The sequence below is a fragment of the Chlorocebus sabaeus genome, chromosome 16 (assembly GCF_047675955.1).
Source record: "Chlorocebus sabaeus isolate Y175 chromosome 16, mChlSab1.0.hap1, whole genome shotgun sequence".
Classification (NCBI taxonomy): domain Eukaryota; kingdom Metazoa; phylum Chordata; class Mammalia; order Primates; family Cercopithecidae; genus Chlorocebus; species Chlorocebus sabaeus.
The window spans coordinates 4,065,249-4,083,856 of NC_132919.1; the positions used below are offsets into that span (position 1 = coordinate 4,065,249).

General features: G+C 45.5%; 1 protein-coding gene across 3 annotated transcripts in view; it reads right to left on the reverse strand.

The window, feature by feature from the left end:
• The window catches only part of ANKFY1 (ankyrin repeat and FYVE domain containing 1), a 103,370-nt gene that overhangs the window by 28,812 nt on the left and 55,950 nt on the right, over nucleotides 1-18,608 (reverse strand). For all 3 annotated transcript variants that reach the window (XM_008009906.3, XM_008009907.3, XM_008009905.3), the window contains exons 8-11: nucleotides 9,368-9,572; nucleotides 6,037-6,105; nucleotides 5,616-5,815; nucleotides 1,184-1,281 (exon numbers count right to left, since the gene is read on the reverse strand). In XM_008009906.3, coding sequence (XP_008008097.1) covers nucleotides 1,184-1,281; nucleotides 5,616-5,815; nucleotides 6,037-6,105; nucleotides 9,368-9,572 — 572 coding nt within the window. The remainder of the gene's footprint in view (nucleotides 1-1,183; nucleotides 1,282-5,615; nucleotides 5,816-6,036; nucleotides 6,106-9,367; nucleotides 9,573-18,608) is intronic.

Here is an 18,608-nt window from a genome sequence, read left to right on the forward strand (position 1 = left end):
CACAGGTATTATTTATACGCCACCTAACCTCCCAGAACCCCAAGGTCGTTGACTCCGAAATAAAGAACTGACTGATGTGGGAAAGGTTTCTTCAGTCCTAATAATACATGCTGCTTCCGGGTCCACTGTGAAAATTAAAAGGGGTAATAGCCTTAAAGCTGCTAGCACAAAGTGACCGTAAAATAAATGTGATCTTGAAGACAAGCATATCCTTCTGGTCTGAAAATAATAAAGTAAAAATAACTACCAAATAGTACCTAATGTCTCAGTTATTATACTAATAAGCACTTAATTGTATCATTTACTTTCATCTTAACCACACCCTATGAAATCAGTATTAACCTCATTTTATAGATGAGGAAACTTAAAATTAAGACCACATAGGCCTGGGCACAGTGGCTCATGCCCGTGATCCCAGCACTTTGGGAGGCCGAGGTGGGCAAATCACCTGAGGTTGGGAGTTTGAGACCAGCCTGACCAACATGGAGAAACCCCATCTCTACTGAAAAAACAAACAAACAAACAAACAAAACTTAGCCGGGCATGATGGCGCATCCCTGTAATCCCAGCTATTCTGGAGGCTGAGGCAGGATAATTGCTAGAACCTGGGAGGCGGAGGTTGTGGCAAGCCGAGATTGCACCATTGCACTCCACCCTGGGCAACGAGAGCAAAACTCTGTCTCAAAATAAAAAAAAAAAAAAAAAAAAAAAAAAAAAAAAAAAAAAAAAGACTGCATAGGGAGGAAATGGGAAAGCTGGTAAACTCAGTAACGTACAACCCCAAAGGTAACACTTTTATTCATAACACCATACATTCTGCCTTGTTAGCGTGCGATATAGACTCATAAAAGACAATCCACATAGGAAAACCCAAGCAAATGGTAGGTTTGCACATGCGTTTACTAACCTCTATTAAAGTCCATGGTATCTAGTTCAGGGCCTGATACCACGAACAAGCACTGTTTCCTAAGCAAATGCTTAGGAAATGGTTTTGCTAAATTAATCAATCAACCAATATTTGAGGAAACATAATCTGTTTCACTCTGGCTTTTTAACCATATGCATGTATTATTCTGATAAAAACTGAAAAAAACACACCTATTCCCCTTTTTCCTACATATCCACCAGTGCCATTTATTCCACAGATCAACACCATTTTCTCCAGCTGTCTGGTCACACTTACCCACTTGTTTCTGTGGTTGACATGGGCACCGTTGGTTGCCAGGAAAAGAGCTGCTGCCTCGTTTCCTGCTCCAGCCGCCCGCTGCAGTAAACAGTTTCCTAGAAGAAAACAGGCATGCTGATTCTTCTGTTTGCATCGAAATGCGGTCACGCTGCACACTGCACAACACCTGCTCTTTCCACCACCCTGGGACTGGCAAGCCCTCACCAGACAGTAGGTCCGCACCAGACAGTAAGTATCATTTAAGTCCACAAAGGTACTTTCTGCATGTGGACAGAGACCCTAGGGAATGCCCTGGGCTGGAGCACCCACATAGGTACTGTGTGTGTGTGGACACAGAGGATAGGGAACGCCCTGGGATGGGGCACCCACATAGGTACTGTGTGTGTGGACATAGAGGCTGGGGAACGCCCTGGGCTGGAGCACCCACATAGGTACTGTGTGTGTGTGGACACAGAGGATAGGGAACGCTCTGGGCTGGAGCACCCACATAGGTACTGTGTGTGTGTGGACACAGAGGATAGGGAACGCTCTGGGCTGGTGCATCCACATAGGTACTGTGTGTGTGGACACAGAGGCTGGGGAACGCCCCGGGCTGGAACACCCAATTCCTCCATGGGATTCCCAGGACTGCAGAACTTCTGTCTCCTTGCTGAGGCTGGGTTAGAGCAAGGTTTCTCAACGGTGGTGCTACTGACATTTTGGACAGGATAAATTCTTTGTTGTGGGTACAATGTTCAGCAGCATCCTTTGAACTTAAGACAATTAGAAATGTCTACAGATGTTGGCCACATCTGGTGCCTCACAACTGTCATCCCAGCACTTTCGGAGGCCAAGGCAGGTGGATCACTTGGTGCCAGCGGTTTGAGATCAGCCCGGCTAACATGGTGAAAACCTGTCTCTACTAAAAATACAAAACTAGCCAGGTGTGGTGGTGAACACCTGTAATCCCAGCTACTTGGGAGGCTGAGACATGGGAATCGCTTGAACCCAGGAGGCAGAGGTTGCAGTGAGCTGAGACTGCACCACTGCTCTCCACCCTGGACAACAGAACAAGACTCTGTCTCAAAAAAAAAAAAAATGTCTACAGATGTTGAAAATGTTCTTAGGCAGTAAAGGCAGGATTGTGCCAGGCTGAAAACCACTTGGCTGGATGACCATTTTGAAAACATTTTAAGTTCTATTAGAAAATGCCCCTTAAATATAAATACTTCAGTTTTATTCCTAATGCTTTAAATATGTTTGTTCTTGGCTTAGAAATATTTTCCTTAGCAGTGTCACTCTTTTCTAAATAAAAACCTTGGAAAGAAAAAAATGAGGTTTTTTTTCTTCTTTTTCTCTCTAAATGGTTTTAGCCCTAAAACAGTGCTTCTCCGCCTTTTAATTAAAATCCATTTCCAAAAATGAACAAACTCTCTCATGTCAACAGCTATACTATTTGAAATTCTAAATAAACACCAGGACTAAAAACAAGATAAAGAACTGTGACAGCCAGGCACACTGGCTCATTGCCTGTAATCCCAGAACTTTGGGAGTCTGAGGTGGGTGGATCATTTGAGGTCAGGAGTTCGAGACCAGCTTGGCCAACATGGTGAAACCCTGTCTCTACTAAAAACGTAAAAATGTGCCAGGCCTGGTGGTGCACGCCTGTAATCTCAGCTACTCGGGAGGCTGAGGCAGGAGAATCACTTGAACCCGGGAGGCAGAGGTTTCAGTGAGCCGAGACAGTCCCACCGCGCTCCAGCCTGGGTGACAGAGTGAGACTCTGTCTCAAAACAAACAAACAAACAGAAATGGGACAAAGTACTACTTAGCTTTCATACCACGTTTTTCCTTATCCGACTCCTAGTTGATGGCTGCTCTAATCTGGAGACTCCAAATGTGGACCCCATGTTCACGCTTGCAGTCATTCCCCTGTACCCAAGACTTAAACTCTAATCCTCCCAACAAAGATAACCCGTGATCGCGAAAACATCACTGAACCGCTAAAAGCGAGTGGACGAATTGGCTGGTCTGGGTGCAGTGGCGTTTACAACTCATCAAAACCAGTTACAGATTTCTTTGTTCCTTCTCCACTCCCACTGCTTCACCTGACTAGCCTTAAAATTCAAAAAAAAAAAATTTTTAAATTTTAAAAACTTTATAAATTAAAAAAAAATTAAAATATCTTAGTGGACTAAGATTACACGTAAAATGAAAAATGAAACAGATTAATAGAAAAAACAATCCTGAGTCTGTCTAGATTTAACAATTAAAACAAAGTATATAATGTAAAAGTGACAGAACCAGCAAGAAAAATGGACAAAACCATAACCAATGAAAAATTTTAATATAACTCTCAGAAACTGACAGATCAAGCAGTCCAAAAGTTAATAAGAATATGTAAGATTTGAACAGCATAATGAACAAGCTTGATTTAATGCACATAGAGAATGCTGCATCCTACAATTAAAGAATGCATATTATTTTCTTTTCCTTTCTTTTTTTTTTTTTTTGAGACGGAGTCTCGCTCTGTCGCCCAGGCTGGAGTGCAGTGGCCAGATCTCAGCTCACTGCAAGCTCCGCCTCCCAGGTTCACGCCATTCTCCTGCCTCAGCCTCCCGAGTAGCTGGGACTACAGGCGCCTGCCGCCTCGCCCGGCTAGTTTTTTGTATTTTTTTTAGTAGAGACGGGGTTTCACCGTGTTAGCCAGGATGGTCTCGATCTCCTGACCTCGTGATCCACCCATCTCGGCCTCCCAAAGTGCTGGGATTACAGGCTTGAGCCACCGCGCCCGGCCAGAGTGCATATTATTTTCAAGCACACGTCAGACTTTTATAAAAACTAGTTCTGGCTGGGCGCAGTGGCTCACGCCTGTAATCCCAGCACTTCGGGAGGCCGAGGCGGGAGGATCACAAGGTCAGGAGATCGAGACCAACCTGGTTAACACAGTGAAACCCCATCTCTACTAAAAATACAAAAATTAGCCGGGTGTGGCGACACGCGCCTGTAGTCCCAACTGCTGGGGAGGCTGAAGCAGGAGAATGGCGTGAACCCAGGAGGCAGAGCTTGCAGTGAACCGAGATCACACCACTGCACTCCAGCCAGGGTGACCCAGCGAGACTCCATCTCAAAAAAAAAAAAAAACCAAAAAACTAGTTCTGTAAGAGTCTAACATTCAAACCTGTTTTTTGTTTGTTTTTTAAGAGATAGGATCTTGCTCTGTCACCCAGGCTGCAGTACAGTGGAGTGATCATAGCTCACTGCAGCCTCCAACTCCTGGCCTCAAGCAATCCTCCCACATCAGCCTCCTGAGTAGCTCAGGGTACAGGCATGAGCCACCACTCGATTCTTAAATATCAAAGAACCAATCTCTTATATGCCAAATTCTGATAGGATTAAATTAGTAATCAGTAAAATTATAGCAATAACCAATATATTTGCAAATTAAAAGGAATTAGTAATAATTTGATTTCCAGAAGTCTTCAGTCTAAAACACTTCTAGTTCTTCCCATATTATCTGTCCTGTAGTACTTGAGCTTTTGTATCACCTAGAGTGGTGATTTCATTTGACCTTTAAATATTTTTTAATTTTTTATTGATTGATTGATTTTTGAGACAGAGTCTCGCTCTGTTGCCCAGGCTGGAGTGCAGTGACACGTGGCTCACTGCACCCTCTACCTCCCAGGTTCAAGCAATTCTCCTACCTCAGCCTCCTGAGTAACTGGGATTACAGGCGCCCACCACCACACCCAGCCAATTTTTGCATTTTTAGTAGAGACAGGGTTTCACCATGTTGGCCAGGCTGATCTCGAACTCCTGACCTCAGGTGATCCGCCAGCCTCAGCCTCCCAAAGTGCTGGGATTACAGGCATGAGCCACCGCACCTGGCCGACCTTCAATTATTAACTTCTTTAGGGAAAGGGCTGTTTTAATATCCATCTTTTTTTTTTTTTTTTTTTTTTTTTGGTCAACTCTTCCTGTGAGTGACACCTACCCACGTTTTATACATTTTTTGCTAGTACTCAATACTGAATTACACGGAATCCCTCTCCCTAAAATATCACTGTATTTTATTTAGTCAGATCAAGGAAATACATTAAAACAGTGGCTCTCAAAGTGTAGTCTAAGATTGTAAATACTGAAGTCATAACCCACCTAAACAAAAGCTCTCTGGTACCATTTTTAAGACCGTCAAAAGAATGCTGAGTCCAAAGAGTCTGGGAGTCACCGCATTAAACAAATGGAAGTTTCGGTTTCAGGGACTTGATGTTTGAAGCACAGGATTTTTAAAAATTACAACCCAGGCTTTTACTGTATTTAAAATTAAGTGCAAAATCATTATCCTCATAGTATGCCGTTCAATTTCTAAATCTGGGGTGAAAGCATTTACACGCCATTTCCCGGCACCTGCAGACCCCAGCATCGCCCCTTCGGGTGGCATGTCCTTTACCTGTCGCCGTGTCAGGTGCATCCGTGTGGCTGCCACGCTGGATGAGTCTGGCTGCAAAGCTGTTCTCATCAAATGAAGTCCCATTTACCACGGGGACATCTTCGAAGGGGTTCACAGACTGGTCAGAAGACACCGTGATATGCTGCACTGCGAGCCACAGAGCCGTGCTGCCCTCGTGGTCTTTGAGTTCTAAATCTAGTCTGAAAAGCAGAAGCAATGTCAACAGCACCTACAATCTTTCTGAGACACTCTAGACTGACAACGACCTCGTTCTTTCTCTTTATCCTTTTTCAACGACACATTTTTTAGCTCACTTTAACTTCTTAATAAATGCGACACTAAAGGTGTTTAAGAAGAATGATTTTTCACTCACAACCCCCCTCCAACCCGTCTTCTCACTTGTGCATGTCTCCCTACGTACTGTTTGCACTGCAGCAGCTGACTGAACACATGTTCATTCCTGGCCATGATGGACACGTGCAAAGGAGTCCTGCAGGACCAAAAAGAAGAAGGGTCACTTCAGGACAGGCCTGTCCAGGACGATTCACGGCAAGAGGCACCCCGAATCCCAGGCAGAGTCCCCACCCACAAGAAATTCCACATTTCTACAAGGCCTCTAAAACCATGACCCAGGATCAAAACCTGAAAACGGATCTGCTTATATGTGACCATTATTCAGTGGCCAAAATGGACAAGAATCAGCTCAAGGAAGCGATCTCAAATACTCCCTAACTCAATCCCGACCCCCTCCTGAAGGCACAGACATGATTTTCTCAAAAACAGCAGTTTCTGCCACAGGTGTGCAGATTTTCCCTCATCTATTCTCCATCAATTCGGAAAAGAAACTTCCCCCATAATTTTCTGTTCTTCTCAAACACACTCAGCGCAGCAACAGGAGAGAACTGATGAAAGCTGCATTTAACCTCTTTTCACTGCTTTCATTTAGCACTCGGGAGCCCTGCAGGAGACCGGCACTGTGGAACTACCACACACACACACACATACACACAACACACACATTGTGAGTCAGGGCTCAAGGCTGCACCTACCACAGACACACACACACAGCGAGTCAGGGCCCAAGGCTGCACCTACCCCCCCCCCCCCCCACACACACATTGTGAGTCAGGGCTCAAGGCTGCACCTACCACACATACACATACACACACACACACACATTGTGAGTCAGGGCTCAAGGCTGCACCTACCCCACACACACACACACACACACACACACACACACACATTGTGAGTCAGGGCTCAAGGCTGCACCTACCACACACACACATACACACACACACACACCACACACACACAGCAAGTCAGGGCCCAAGGCCGCACCTACCTCCCCCCCCCCCACACACACACACACACACATTGTGAGTCAGGGCCCAAGGCTGCACCTACCCCACATACACACACACACACACATTGTGAGTCAGGGCTCAAGGCTGCACCTACCACACACACACACACATATTGTGAGTCAGGGCTCAAGGCTGCACCTACCCCACACACACACACACACACACACACATTGTGAGTCAGGGCTCAAGGCTGTACCTACCACACACACACACACACAAACACACACACACACACACACATTGTGAGTCAGGGCCCAAGGCTGCATGTACCACACACACACACACACACACACTGTGAGTCAGGGCCCAAGGCTGCATGTACCACACACACACACACACACACATTGTGAGTCAGGGCTCAAGGCTGTACCTACCCGCCCCCCCCCCCCCCCACACACACACACATTGTGAGTCAGGGACCAAGGCTGCACGTACCACACACACACACACACACACACACATTGTGAGTCAGGGCTCAAGGCTGCACCTACCACACACACACACACACACACACACACACACACACACACACAGCGAGTCAGGGCCCAAGGCCGCACCTACCCCCCCCCCCCCCCACACACACACACACACTGTGAGTCAGGGCCCAAGGCTGCACCTACCACACACACACACACACACACACATTGTGAGTCAGGGCCCAAGGCTGCACGTACCCCCCCCCCCCCCACACACACACACACTGTGAGTCAGGGCTCAAGGCTGCACCTACCATACACACACATACACACATTGTGAGTCAGGGCTCAAGGCTGCACCTACCACACACACACACACACACACACACACACACACACACACACACAGCGAGTCAGGGCCCAAGGCCGCACCTACCCCCCCCCACACACACCCATTGTGAGTCAGGGCCCAAGGCTGCACCTACCCCCCCCACCACACACACACACACATTGTGAGTCAGGGCTTAAGGCTGCACCTACCACACACACACACACACACATTGTGAGTCAGGGCTCAAGGCTGCACCTACCCTCCCCCCCCCCCCCCACACACACACATTGTGAGTCAGGGCTCAAGGCTGTACCTACCCCTCATCCCCCCCCACACACACATTGTGAGTCAGGGCTCAAGGCTGTACCTACCACGCGCGCGCACACACACACACACACCACACACACACACACACCACACACACACACACACTGCAAGTTTACTGCCGTTGGAGGAAAAAAATAAAAGCATCAACAGCAGGGACACGGATGCAATTATTTTAGGAAATAAGGTAATTATCAAATGATATTGAGATTTCATGAAGCTACATCTTATTTGTGTACCTTCCCTATCACACAAGTCCATTTTCCTATCTGACGACCAAACTTTACAAAAAATCTTTCCTTTTTTGAGAGGGTTTTCAAAGGTATAAAATACTGAGTTGTTCTAAGGACATGCGGGTCCCAACTGTGCTCAGCGATTCAGGTGACTTAACCGTCCTTCACAGCCTCACACCACTGTCCCGAGACAAGCAGCCTTTTCCTAGATTCTAAACCACAAGGAATCCCCAACTAAGTATTTCTGGAAATGGGCAAAATGAACACAGTAATTATCATTAAATATGCAACGGGCTGTGCTACGGACAAAGGTAGCAAGCTGTGCAGATAAAGTGGCAGTGTTTACAAGAAGGTAAAATTGGGTTTAACAATTAGAATTTTCTAACAATTAGACCTCACAGAAATAAAACAGATTGTCTGGTTGCTTGGATAGTTCTTCAAACTTGGATAGTTTAAACTCTAAGAAACGCTGGAAGGTTCACCTTGGAGGCCCTGGACTAGATGACCACTCTGGTTCCTTCAAACATGAAGACACAAATTGCTTAAAAGCTTGAAGACTGGCGCACGCCTGTAATCCCAGCACTCTGGGAGACTGAGGTGGGAAGATCGCTTGAGCCCAGGAGTTCAAGGTCAGCCTGGACAATACGGCAAAACCCTGTCTCCACCAAAATACAACAATCAGCCAGGTGGGGTGGCGCGTGCCTGTAGTCCCACCTACTCAGGAGGCTGAGGTGGGAGGATCACCTGTGCCCAGGAGGTGGAGGCTAGAGTGAGCCAAGATCACACCACTGCGCTCCAGCCTGGGCGACAGAGTGAGATGCTGACACAATTAAAAACAAACAAACAACAACAAAAAAACCCTTGATGACTTCAGTTACCCAGGACGGAAATGTTTTCCCCAAATGCCTCTGGTTTTAGTAGTGACACTACTACTATACATCAATGTCGGTGACTTTAATAAAAATCAGACTGAATAATGCCAAACTACAGAACATGAACTCCCCGTATGCCAGTGACCTGCTACCATAAGATAATCTTCTGAGAACAGTGCTAAGGGCACGGGGTCTGTTCCCCAGCTTACCTCCCCTTGCTGTCCTGCATGTTGGGGTTGGCACCAGCCTGCAGAAGGGCCTCTGCAATCTGCGCCATCTCAGACATCACATCTGCTGAGTGTTTCTTTGAACTGTACAAGGCCACGAGGTGCAGTGGTGTCTCCTGGGCACCCAGTGTAGCAGCATTGACCAAGGCCCCATTCTTAATGAGGAAAGTGGCAGCAAAGAGATCGCCTTGAAAAGAAATAACAGAAGAAACAGTAACACAGGACAACACTCAGGGCAAAGTGTTCTGGCCAGTGCTTCCTCCAGAGGCAGCAGAAAATGACTGCAGACAAAAGAGAGCAGTAACTAGACGTGTCTGAAGGAACCTCTTGGGGCATCTGTAAGTGGAAACTCATCATTGAGATCATGGAGTTACAGACGAATTCAAAAGGCTGTGCTCAATTTTTGGTACCTGTTATCACTTGTCGTGCCTCCTCACCTCAGTATCCTTTCACTGTTTAAGAATACGAGGCTGGGCCGGGCGCGGTGGCTCAAGCCTGTAGTCCCAGCGCTTTGGGAGGCCGAGGCGGGCGGATCACCTGAGGTCGGGAGTTCGAGACCAGCCTGACCAACATAGAGAAACCCCGTCTCTACTACAAATACAAAATTAGCCAGGCGTGGTGGTGCCAGCCTGTAATCCCAGCTACTTGGGAGGCTGAGACACGAGATTCGCTTGAACCCAGTGGGCAGAGGTTGCAGTGGGCTGAGACCGCACTATTGCACTTCAGCCTGGGCAACAAGAGCAAAACTCCATCTCAAAGAAAAGAGAATACTAGGCTTCTATTCTTCAAAGGCCTCTTTTGGTCATCTCTCAAAAGGGTTTCCAGGATCCCTCCCCACACAATTTCTCTCTCTCCCCCTCTCTCTTTCTCATTTCCTGACCACAGCTTGTACCTAACTAAGCAACACTACCCCCTATTCTGCTGTACCTGCATACAGGTCCTACTCAGAGCAATCCCATGTCTGTTTCCACTGTACCTGCATACAGGTTCTACTCAGAGCAATCCCATGTCTGTTTCCACTGTACCTGCATACAGGTCCCTACTCAGAGTAATCCCATGTCTGTTTCCGCTGTACCTGCATACAGGTCCCTACTCAGAGCAATCCCATGTCTGTTTCCGCTGTACCTGCATACAGGTCCCTACTCAGAGTAATCCCATGTCTGCTTCCGCTGTACCTGCATACAGGTCCCTACTCAGAGTAATTCCATGTCTGTTTCCGCTGTACCTGCATACAGGTTCTACTCAGAGCAATCCCATGTCTGCTTCCGCTGTACCTGCATACAGGTCCCTACTCAGAGCAATCCCATGTCTGTTTCCGCTGTACCTGCATACAGGTTCTACTCAGAGCAATCCCATGTCTGCTTCCGCTGTACCTGCATACAGGTCCCTACTCAGAGCAATCCCATGTCTGTTTCCGCTGTACCTGCATACAGGTCCCTACTCAGAGTAATCCCATGTCTGTTTCCGCTGTACTTGCATATAGGTCCTACTCAGAGTAATTCCATGTCTGTTTCCGCTGTACCTGCATACAGGTCCCTACTCAGAGTAATTCCATGTCTGTTTCCGCTGTACCTGCATACAGGTCCCTACTCAGAGTAATTCCATGTCTGTTTCCGCTGTACTCGCATACAGGTCCCTACTCAGAGTAATCCCATGTCTGTTTCCGCTGTACCTGCATACAGGTCCCTACTCAGAGCAATCCCATGTTTGTTTCCGCTGTACTTGCATACAGGTCCCTACTCAGAGTAATCCCATGTCTGCTTCCGCTGTACCTGCATACAGGTCCCTACTCAGAGCAATCCCATGTCTGTTTCCGCTGTACTTGCATATAGGTCCTACTCAGAGTAATTCCATGTCTGTTTCCGCTGTACCTGCATACAGGTCCCTACTCAGAGCAATCCCATGTCTGCTTCCGCTGTACCTGCATACAGGTCCCTACTCAGAGCAATCCCATGTCTGTTTCCGCTGTACTTGCATATAGGTCCTACTCAGAGTAATTCCATGTCTGTTTCCGCTGTACCTGCATACAGGTCCCTACTCAGAGTAATCCCATGTCTGTTTCCGCTGTACCTGCATACAGGTCCCTACTCAGAGTAATCCCATGTCTGTTTCCGCTGTACCTGCATACAGGTCCCTACTCAGAGTAATCCCATGTCTGTTTCCGCTGTACCTGCATACAGGTTCTACTCAGAGTAATTCCATGTCTGTTTCCGCTGTGCCTGCATACAGGTTCCTACTCAGAGCAATCCCATGTCTGTTTCCGCTGTACCTGCATACAGGTCCTACTCAGAGTAATTCCAAGTCTGTTTTATTATTATAAAATTTCTTTTCTTTTTAGATTTTTTTTTTTTTTCCAGACAGAGCCTTGCTGGAGTGCAGTGGCACAATCTCCGCTCACTGCAATTTCCGCCTCTGAAGTTGAAGCAATTCTCATGACTCAGCCTCCCAAGTAGCTGGGACTATAGGCACGTGCCACCACACCTGGCTAATTTTTTGTATTTTAGTAGGAATGGGGTTTCACCATGACGTACAGGCTGGTCTCAAACTCCTGAGCTCAGGCAAACCACCTGTCTCAGCCTCCCAGAGTGCCGGGATTACAGATGTGAGCCACTGCGCCCTGCCTCTTTTTAGTTTTATAATTTCATTATATACATGTAACTGACTTAACAAGAAGTTTACAATGAAACATTTGAACAGAGTATCTGTACACATTATTATTTACAAAAATTTCACATGGTAAATAACCTTGTTATGGAAACAAAATTTCTTTCTAAATCCCTTCCACTGACTTAACTCTGGCGGTATTACAGAGTCTACCTAGGACTATTTACAGATACACTGAGGAACATCCCAGGGCTTTGGAAGGCCGAGGCGGGAGGATCACTTGAGCCCAACCAAGAGTTCGAGACTGCAGTGGGCCATGACTGTGCCGTTGCACTCCAGCCTTCGTGACAGAGAGAGATCTTGACTCAACAAAGGCTGAATAACTCACAGAAAATCCATTCTTCTAATATTTTGAGACAAAGTCTCACTCCCGTCACCCAGGCTGGTGCACTGGCATGATTACGGCTCGCCGCAGACTCCACTTCTTGGCTCAAGGTATTCTCCTGCCTCAGTCTCCTGAATAGCTGAGACTACAGGCACGCATGCCACCATGCCTGGCTTATTTTTTATATTTTTAGTAGAGATGGGGTTTCACCATGTTGCCCAGGCTGGTCTCCAACCCCTGGGCTGAAGGGATCCACCTGTCTCAGCCTCCCAAAGTGCTGGGATTACAGGCATGAGCCACTGTGCCTGGCCAAAATTCATTAATTTTAATAGCTTCATTTACCATCTTTGACTATTTATGCTCTGTAGAAGTGAAAAAAACTACCCTGACATGTTGACAAAAGGCCAAGAATTAAGATGAAGATGTTAACAGTATACATTTGTGAAAATACTTTGTCAGACACTAGTAAAGAGAAATTGACTCTAGATTGGTTCTACAAATACATGGTTAAACTCAGAACTAAGCAATCTGACAAGTGGCCATTTAGTGTTAAAAATACTTGTGAAAAACCAGTTAAAGTATACTTGTCAAGTTAACTTGGAGGATGACAAGGATTAAGCAATTAAATTTGTTGTAAGATTAAAAGTTCAGTCTTCCTTGGATTTAGTTATATTTAAAATTTAAAACATGCAAACACACTACATATATATGAAATTTATGTTTCTTAAGAAAGTAAGGCAAGAATAGCAAAGCATCATAACACATGGAACAGAAACCTGTTACCAAGGCTTGGGGCCTCACGCCTTCCTGGGTGAAAGCGATTGCCCTCAGTAGCCTCCAGGTGGCACCCATGAGCTCACACCAGGAAACTCGGGTTTTGGGGATTTTTTTGTTTTGTTTTGTTTGAGACACGGTCTCACTCTGTCACCCAGGCTGAAGTGCGGTGGCATCATCACGGCTCACTGCAGCCTCGACTTGCAGGGCTCAGGGGATCCTCCCAGCTCAGCGTCCTGAGTAGCTGGGACTACAGGTGCACGCCAACAGACTCAGCTTTTTTGTGGTTTTGGTAGAGATGGGTTTTGCCACTGTTGCCCAAGCTGGTCTTGACCTCCTGGGCTCAAGCAATCCGCCCACCTCAGCCTCCCAAAGTGTTGGGATTACAGGTGTGAGCCACAGCGCCTGGCCTGCAAAGTCTTTCAAGGATTCAGTTAAACATCTTCCAAATTAAACTCATCTGCAACTTGCAACTTGAAGTCCCCATGTGTAACTCTGATGAGTGACAGCAAGTTAACCCAAGAGCCTGGATTCAGAGGTACTTTCTGCAGATTCTGTCTCCATTTCACCAAGGTCTACTGGACGAATTTCTTGCAAATCACATCCTCCTTCAGCTGGATGATTCCCAACATGCGGAACAACATCCCAGAGTTTGATTTGCTGGTCCCATGAGAGCTGACTATACTCCTTAAATGTGTGGGTGATCTCGGGATGAATGCTGGATTGTTGAGGCTGCCTTGGAACTTCTTTAATGTATGGATCGCAGGCAATGGTGTTCTTCCCATAGTCGATCTGCTTTTGTCTTTGCATCAGGACACTTTGGTTCCTAATTGTTAGAATTGTGAGTGCAGACCCCTTTGAATCACAACCTGAGACGATGATTTTCTCTCTTACAAAGTTTTCTTTTCATATCTTATGGTATCATTTCATCTCCTTTGACTACACATCTACAGTCTAAACATCTAAAATGGAGTTTCAGGAGTGGTAAAACTCTCTCAAGTCTGTTGCCTGTATTCCTGTGCACATTTTCATTTGAATATACAGGTTTCATCTGGTTCTCAGTGGGTATGAAATTAGAAAATCATTTGCTTTTGTTTTGGCTTTTGGTTTTTTGAGATAGGATCTCACTCTGTTGGTCAAGCTGCAATGCAGTGGTGCCATCATGGCTTACTGCAGCCTCAGCCTCCCAGCCTCAAGCAATCCTCCTGCCTCAGCCTCCCAAGTAGCTAGGGGTACAGGTGGCGCATGCCACCCTGCCTGGCTCATTTTAAAATATTTTTTGTAGAGATGAGGTCTCACTATACTGTCCAGGTTGTACTCAAACTCCTGGCCTCAAGTGATCCTCCCACTTTGGCCACCCAAAGTGCTGGGATTACAGGCGTGAGCCACTGCACCCAGGCCGATTGTCTGTTTTTCTTTTCTTTTTTTTTTTTTTTTTTTTTTTTTTTTTTTTTTTTTTTTTTTTTTTGAGACGGAGTCTGGCTCTGTCGCCCAGGCTGGAGTGCAGTGGCCGGATCTCAGCTCACTGCAAGCTCCGCGTCCCGGGTTTACGCCATTCTCCTGCCTCAGCCTCCGGAGTAGCTGGGACTACAGGCGCCCGCCACCTCGCCCGGCTAGTTTTTTGTATTTTTAGTAGAGACGGGGTTTCACCGTGTTCGCCAGGATGGTCTCGATCTCCTGACCTCGTGATCCGCCCGTCTCGGCCTCCCAAAGTGCTGGGATTACAGGCTTGAGCCACCGCGCCCGGCCGATTGTCTGTTTTTCAATACTTCCCATCTGCTCTATGCTTTCTTCCGAGGGACCATCTTGCTAGAGAATGTGGGCTCTGGCACTGGGGCAGCCAGGAGGCCTCAGATGCTGACTCGTCACTCAGATGCTGGATTGGCCCGTGTCTGATTTTTTTCTTTTTTGGTATTCACACTGTCTTACACAAAACAGACCCTGGGGAAACGTCTGGGAAGAAAATGGACTGACTGGTTAGGGCTATTGGGTTCTACTTTACCAGAAAGCCTCTTATTTGAATGAATTATGACTTCAGGTAACTTAACAATTTTCCAGTAAGTCCCTTCTCCTGAAATATTTTCATTCTTCTGCTCCTGTTTTGGGTGGGGTAAGGGGTGCAGAAGGGTGCAATCTTTACCAGTATCAAAGCTTAGATTTTACAGTACAGACGCGGTAAAGCACTGCAGGCAGCAGGTAACATGCACATTGGGGGCTGGGCTAGGTCAGGCCTTGGCTATCCATTTACACATATACACAGAGGGCCCCACTCTGTAGCGTGAACAAACTCTGCATGGATCTGGTATAGAAGAAAATATGTAAAGACAACAATATATTAGCAATAGAACTAAATATCCTAGAGACGGCCACTTACATTCTGGGAGTAGAAAGAAACTTTAGAATTATTAGGACAACAGGCCTTAATGAAAAGTCCAAAATATGAGATACTCAGGGGAGAAGGGATAATGTAGTTTCACTACCTTTAAGCTTAAAATAGATTCCAAACTAAGACACAAATACATAGTGGTCGGGTGCAGCGGCTCCTGACTGTAATCCCAGCACTTTGGGAGGCCGAGGCAGGCAGTTCACTTGAGGCCAGGAGTTTGAGACCAGCATGGCCAACATGGCAAACCCAATCTCTACAAAAATACAAAAATTAGCCAAGCGTAGTGGCACATGCCTGTAATCCCAGCTACTAGGGAGGCTGAGGCAGGAGAATCACTTGAACCCAGGAGGCGGAGGTTGCAGTGAGCCGAGATTGCAGCACTATACTCCAGCCTGGGCGGCAGAGCAAGACTCTGTCTTTAAAAAAAAAAAAAAAGAGAGAGAGAGATAAATACACAGTAAAGCTAAGACAATATAGTTTAATGAAAAATGTATAACACACCAAACATACAGAAGATAAACTGGGCAATACTGCACAGATATATGAAAACCTATGAATGATTGGATTCAGATGGATAGCATGATAAAAAAAATGTTTGTATCTTAAATCCTTAGGTCCTCTTAGAAGAATTATAGACTTTGGATCAGATTTATTTTATTAATAAGATCCAAATATACAGTTTTTACTTATAATCATACATATATATAAATATATTCACCCCAAAGAAGCTATTTAGAAATTACTAGAAATAGAAAATTAGTAAAGTTTTACATTAAAAGAAAGTCAGCCCAGAGGGCACATAAAGAAAAAGGACAACTGATATCAGAAGAGCAGAACAAAGGGAGGGAACAGAAAATGTCACAAGCACCATTTATAAGGTTTCTGTCAATAAGAAAATGGTTAACACATTTTAGAAAGACTTGAAATCATCAGAAACAGTTAAAATAAAAACTGGTGCTTAAAAGTTTCAGTTACTTCATCACCTCATTCACTGACACTGCCAGGTAAATGAGGCATGACCATTACAATCTGTCCACATAAAACTATTCCTAACAAAAAACTTCACACTAAAAAAATCCATATACAATATTTCTTTCAATGCAGCTTCTTGACAGTTCTATTCAGCCAGCAGCCTTCATTATTCAATTAATACAAACCATATTTCATGCTGCTCCAGTTGGTGGCATCATTTTCAAATTTACTAAAAATAATTAACAGGAACATCCTACTTAAGAAACCCATCAACCGGGCATAGTGGCTCACGCCTGTAATCCCAGCACTTTGGGAGGCCGCGGTGGACAGATCACCTAAGGTTGGAGGTTTGAGACCAGCCTGACCAACGTGGAGAAACCCCATCTCTACTAAAAACACAAAATTAACCGGGCGTGGTGGTGGGTGCCTGTAATCCCAGCTACTCAGGAGGCTGAGGCAGGAGAATCGCTGGAACCCGGGATGCGGAAGTTGCAGTGAGCCAAGATTGCGCCACTGCACTCCAGCTTGGGCGACACGAGCGAAACTCCGTCTCAAAAAAAAGAAAAAAGAAACCCACTGACTGATGTTGGTTATTAAGGTAAAAAAGTTCAGGAAGAATTGTTTTTATCAAGTGAAGACTCATCTTCTTGCTCAAATCAGGCTAATCCAAGGAGATGGCCTCTCTCTGGCCAAACATGTGCCCGCTGTGGCCTCCCGCAGAGACACCACCCGCCTGTTCCACTCTTCAGGTAAAACGACTGCTATACTCGGTTATTAGGATGATCACTGACTATTTTGTGGACAGATTCCAATGCACGCTCAGAACTAAACCGATATCTCATATATTAAAGACTTTCACTCTTAACAGTTAAAGTGAAAAAAACTCCTACAGGAACTGGACCTGCATTTCCAATGCAGGGGCAAGGGATGAACGGCAGGGTTGACCCCGCCAGTCCCCTGGTAATCAATGCTGGGTGTACCACTAACATTGCCTGGCATTCTCTGAACAAACCAATAAAGCAAAAGTGATTCCCACTTTATGGATAACGAAGACTCAGAATGTGACCTGTCCAAGGCCACAGAGTAAACAGATGAGTTGAGATTCAAACCTTGGTAAATACGAGCTTGACAGCCAGTGCTCTGTCTACCGTAATATGTGACACTCTCTAAAGTTAGCAAAATCACGTTTATTATACCCACACTGTAATCCACACACTTGCAGGCAATTAATAAACTCAGAGTGGAAGATTAAACCATCTGAAAATAAACATCAAAAATGTATCGCTAATTCTTGGCAATTCTTGTAGCTAAGCAATCACCAAAATATTTAATAACTCAAAAGATGTTTTATCATCAAACATAAGAATTAACTCCCTGGGAGGAAAGGAACAAAATTCTCATAATTTTTTTTTTTTTTTTTTTTTTTTTTTTAGTAACAGGGTGTTTGTTTCCAAAATAAACATCTCAAGACACGAAACAGTGTGGGAAAGAATCATTCTCTACGTGGTGGACATTTCCCCACTGCATCACACTCAGTGCTAAGTACTCGCTGGCTTCGCACAGCACATAATGGTGCTTGGGGAAAATGCATCTGCTCTTGACACTGACATACTCGAAGGATTTCCTACCCAGTGATGAGCAAAATTTTCCTCTCTACCAGCCAGCAAGCTCAGCACTCCAACGCATGGCTTATAAGGATACTCGTATTAAAACCTTTGCCCAAAAAGGACAAAGCTGGCACAGGACCACAACTTGATTTAACTACATTCCACCAACTAGGAGCAATTTGTGAACGGCAAAAATGTAGCATAGACAATAATGGTATGACAATGCATCATCAAAAGGGGAAAAATATAGATTAAGATGGAGCGAAATGAGTAGATTCTCTCTTTGATATCTACATGTAAGTAACAAAAAAGTGGCCATGGCAATGTACTTCAATCAAGTCAACCATCCCTCCAGAGAACTAACGCTTTGACACTTTGGAAAGCTTTCATTCCTCACTGGAACTCTACCTCTATACAGATTTCACTCTGTCAAAAATGACCATTGCAAAGCAAAATCAGTCAGGATTCACTTGGGACTTACGAATTAGTAAGACT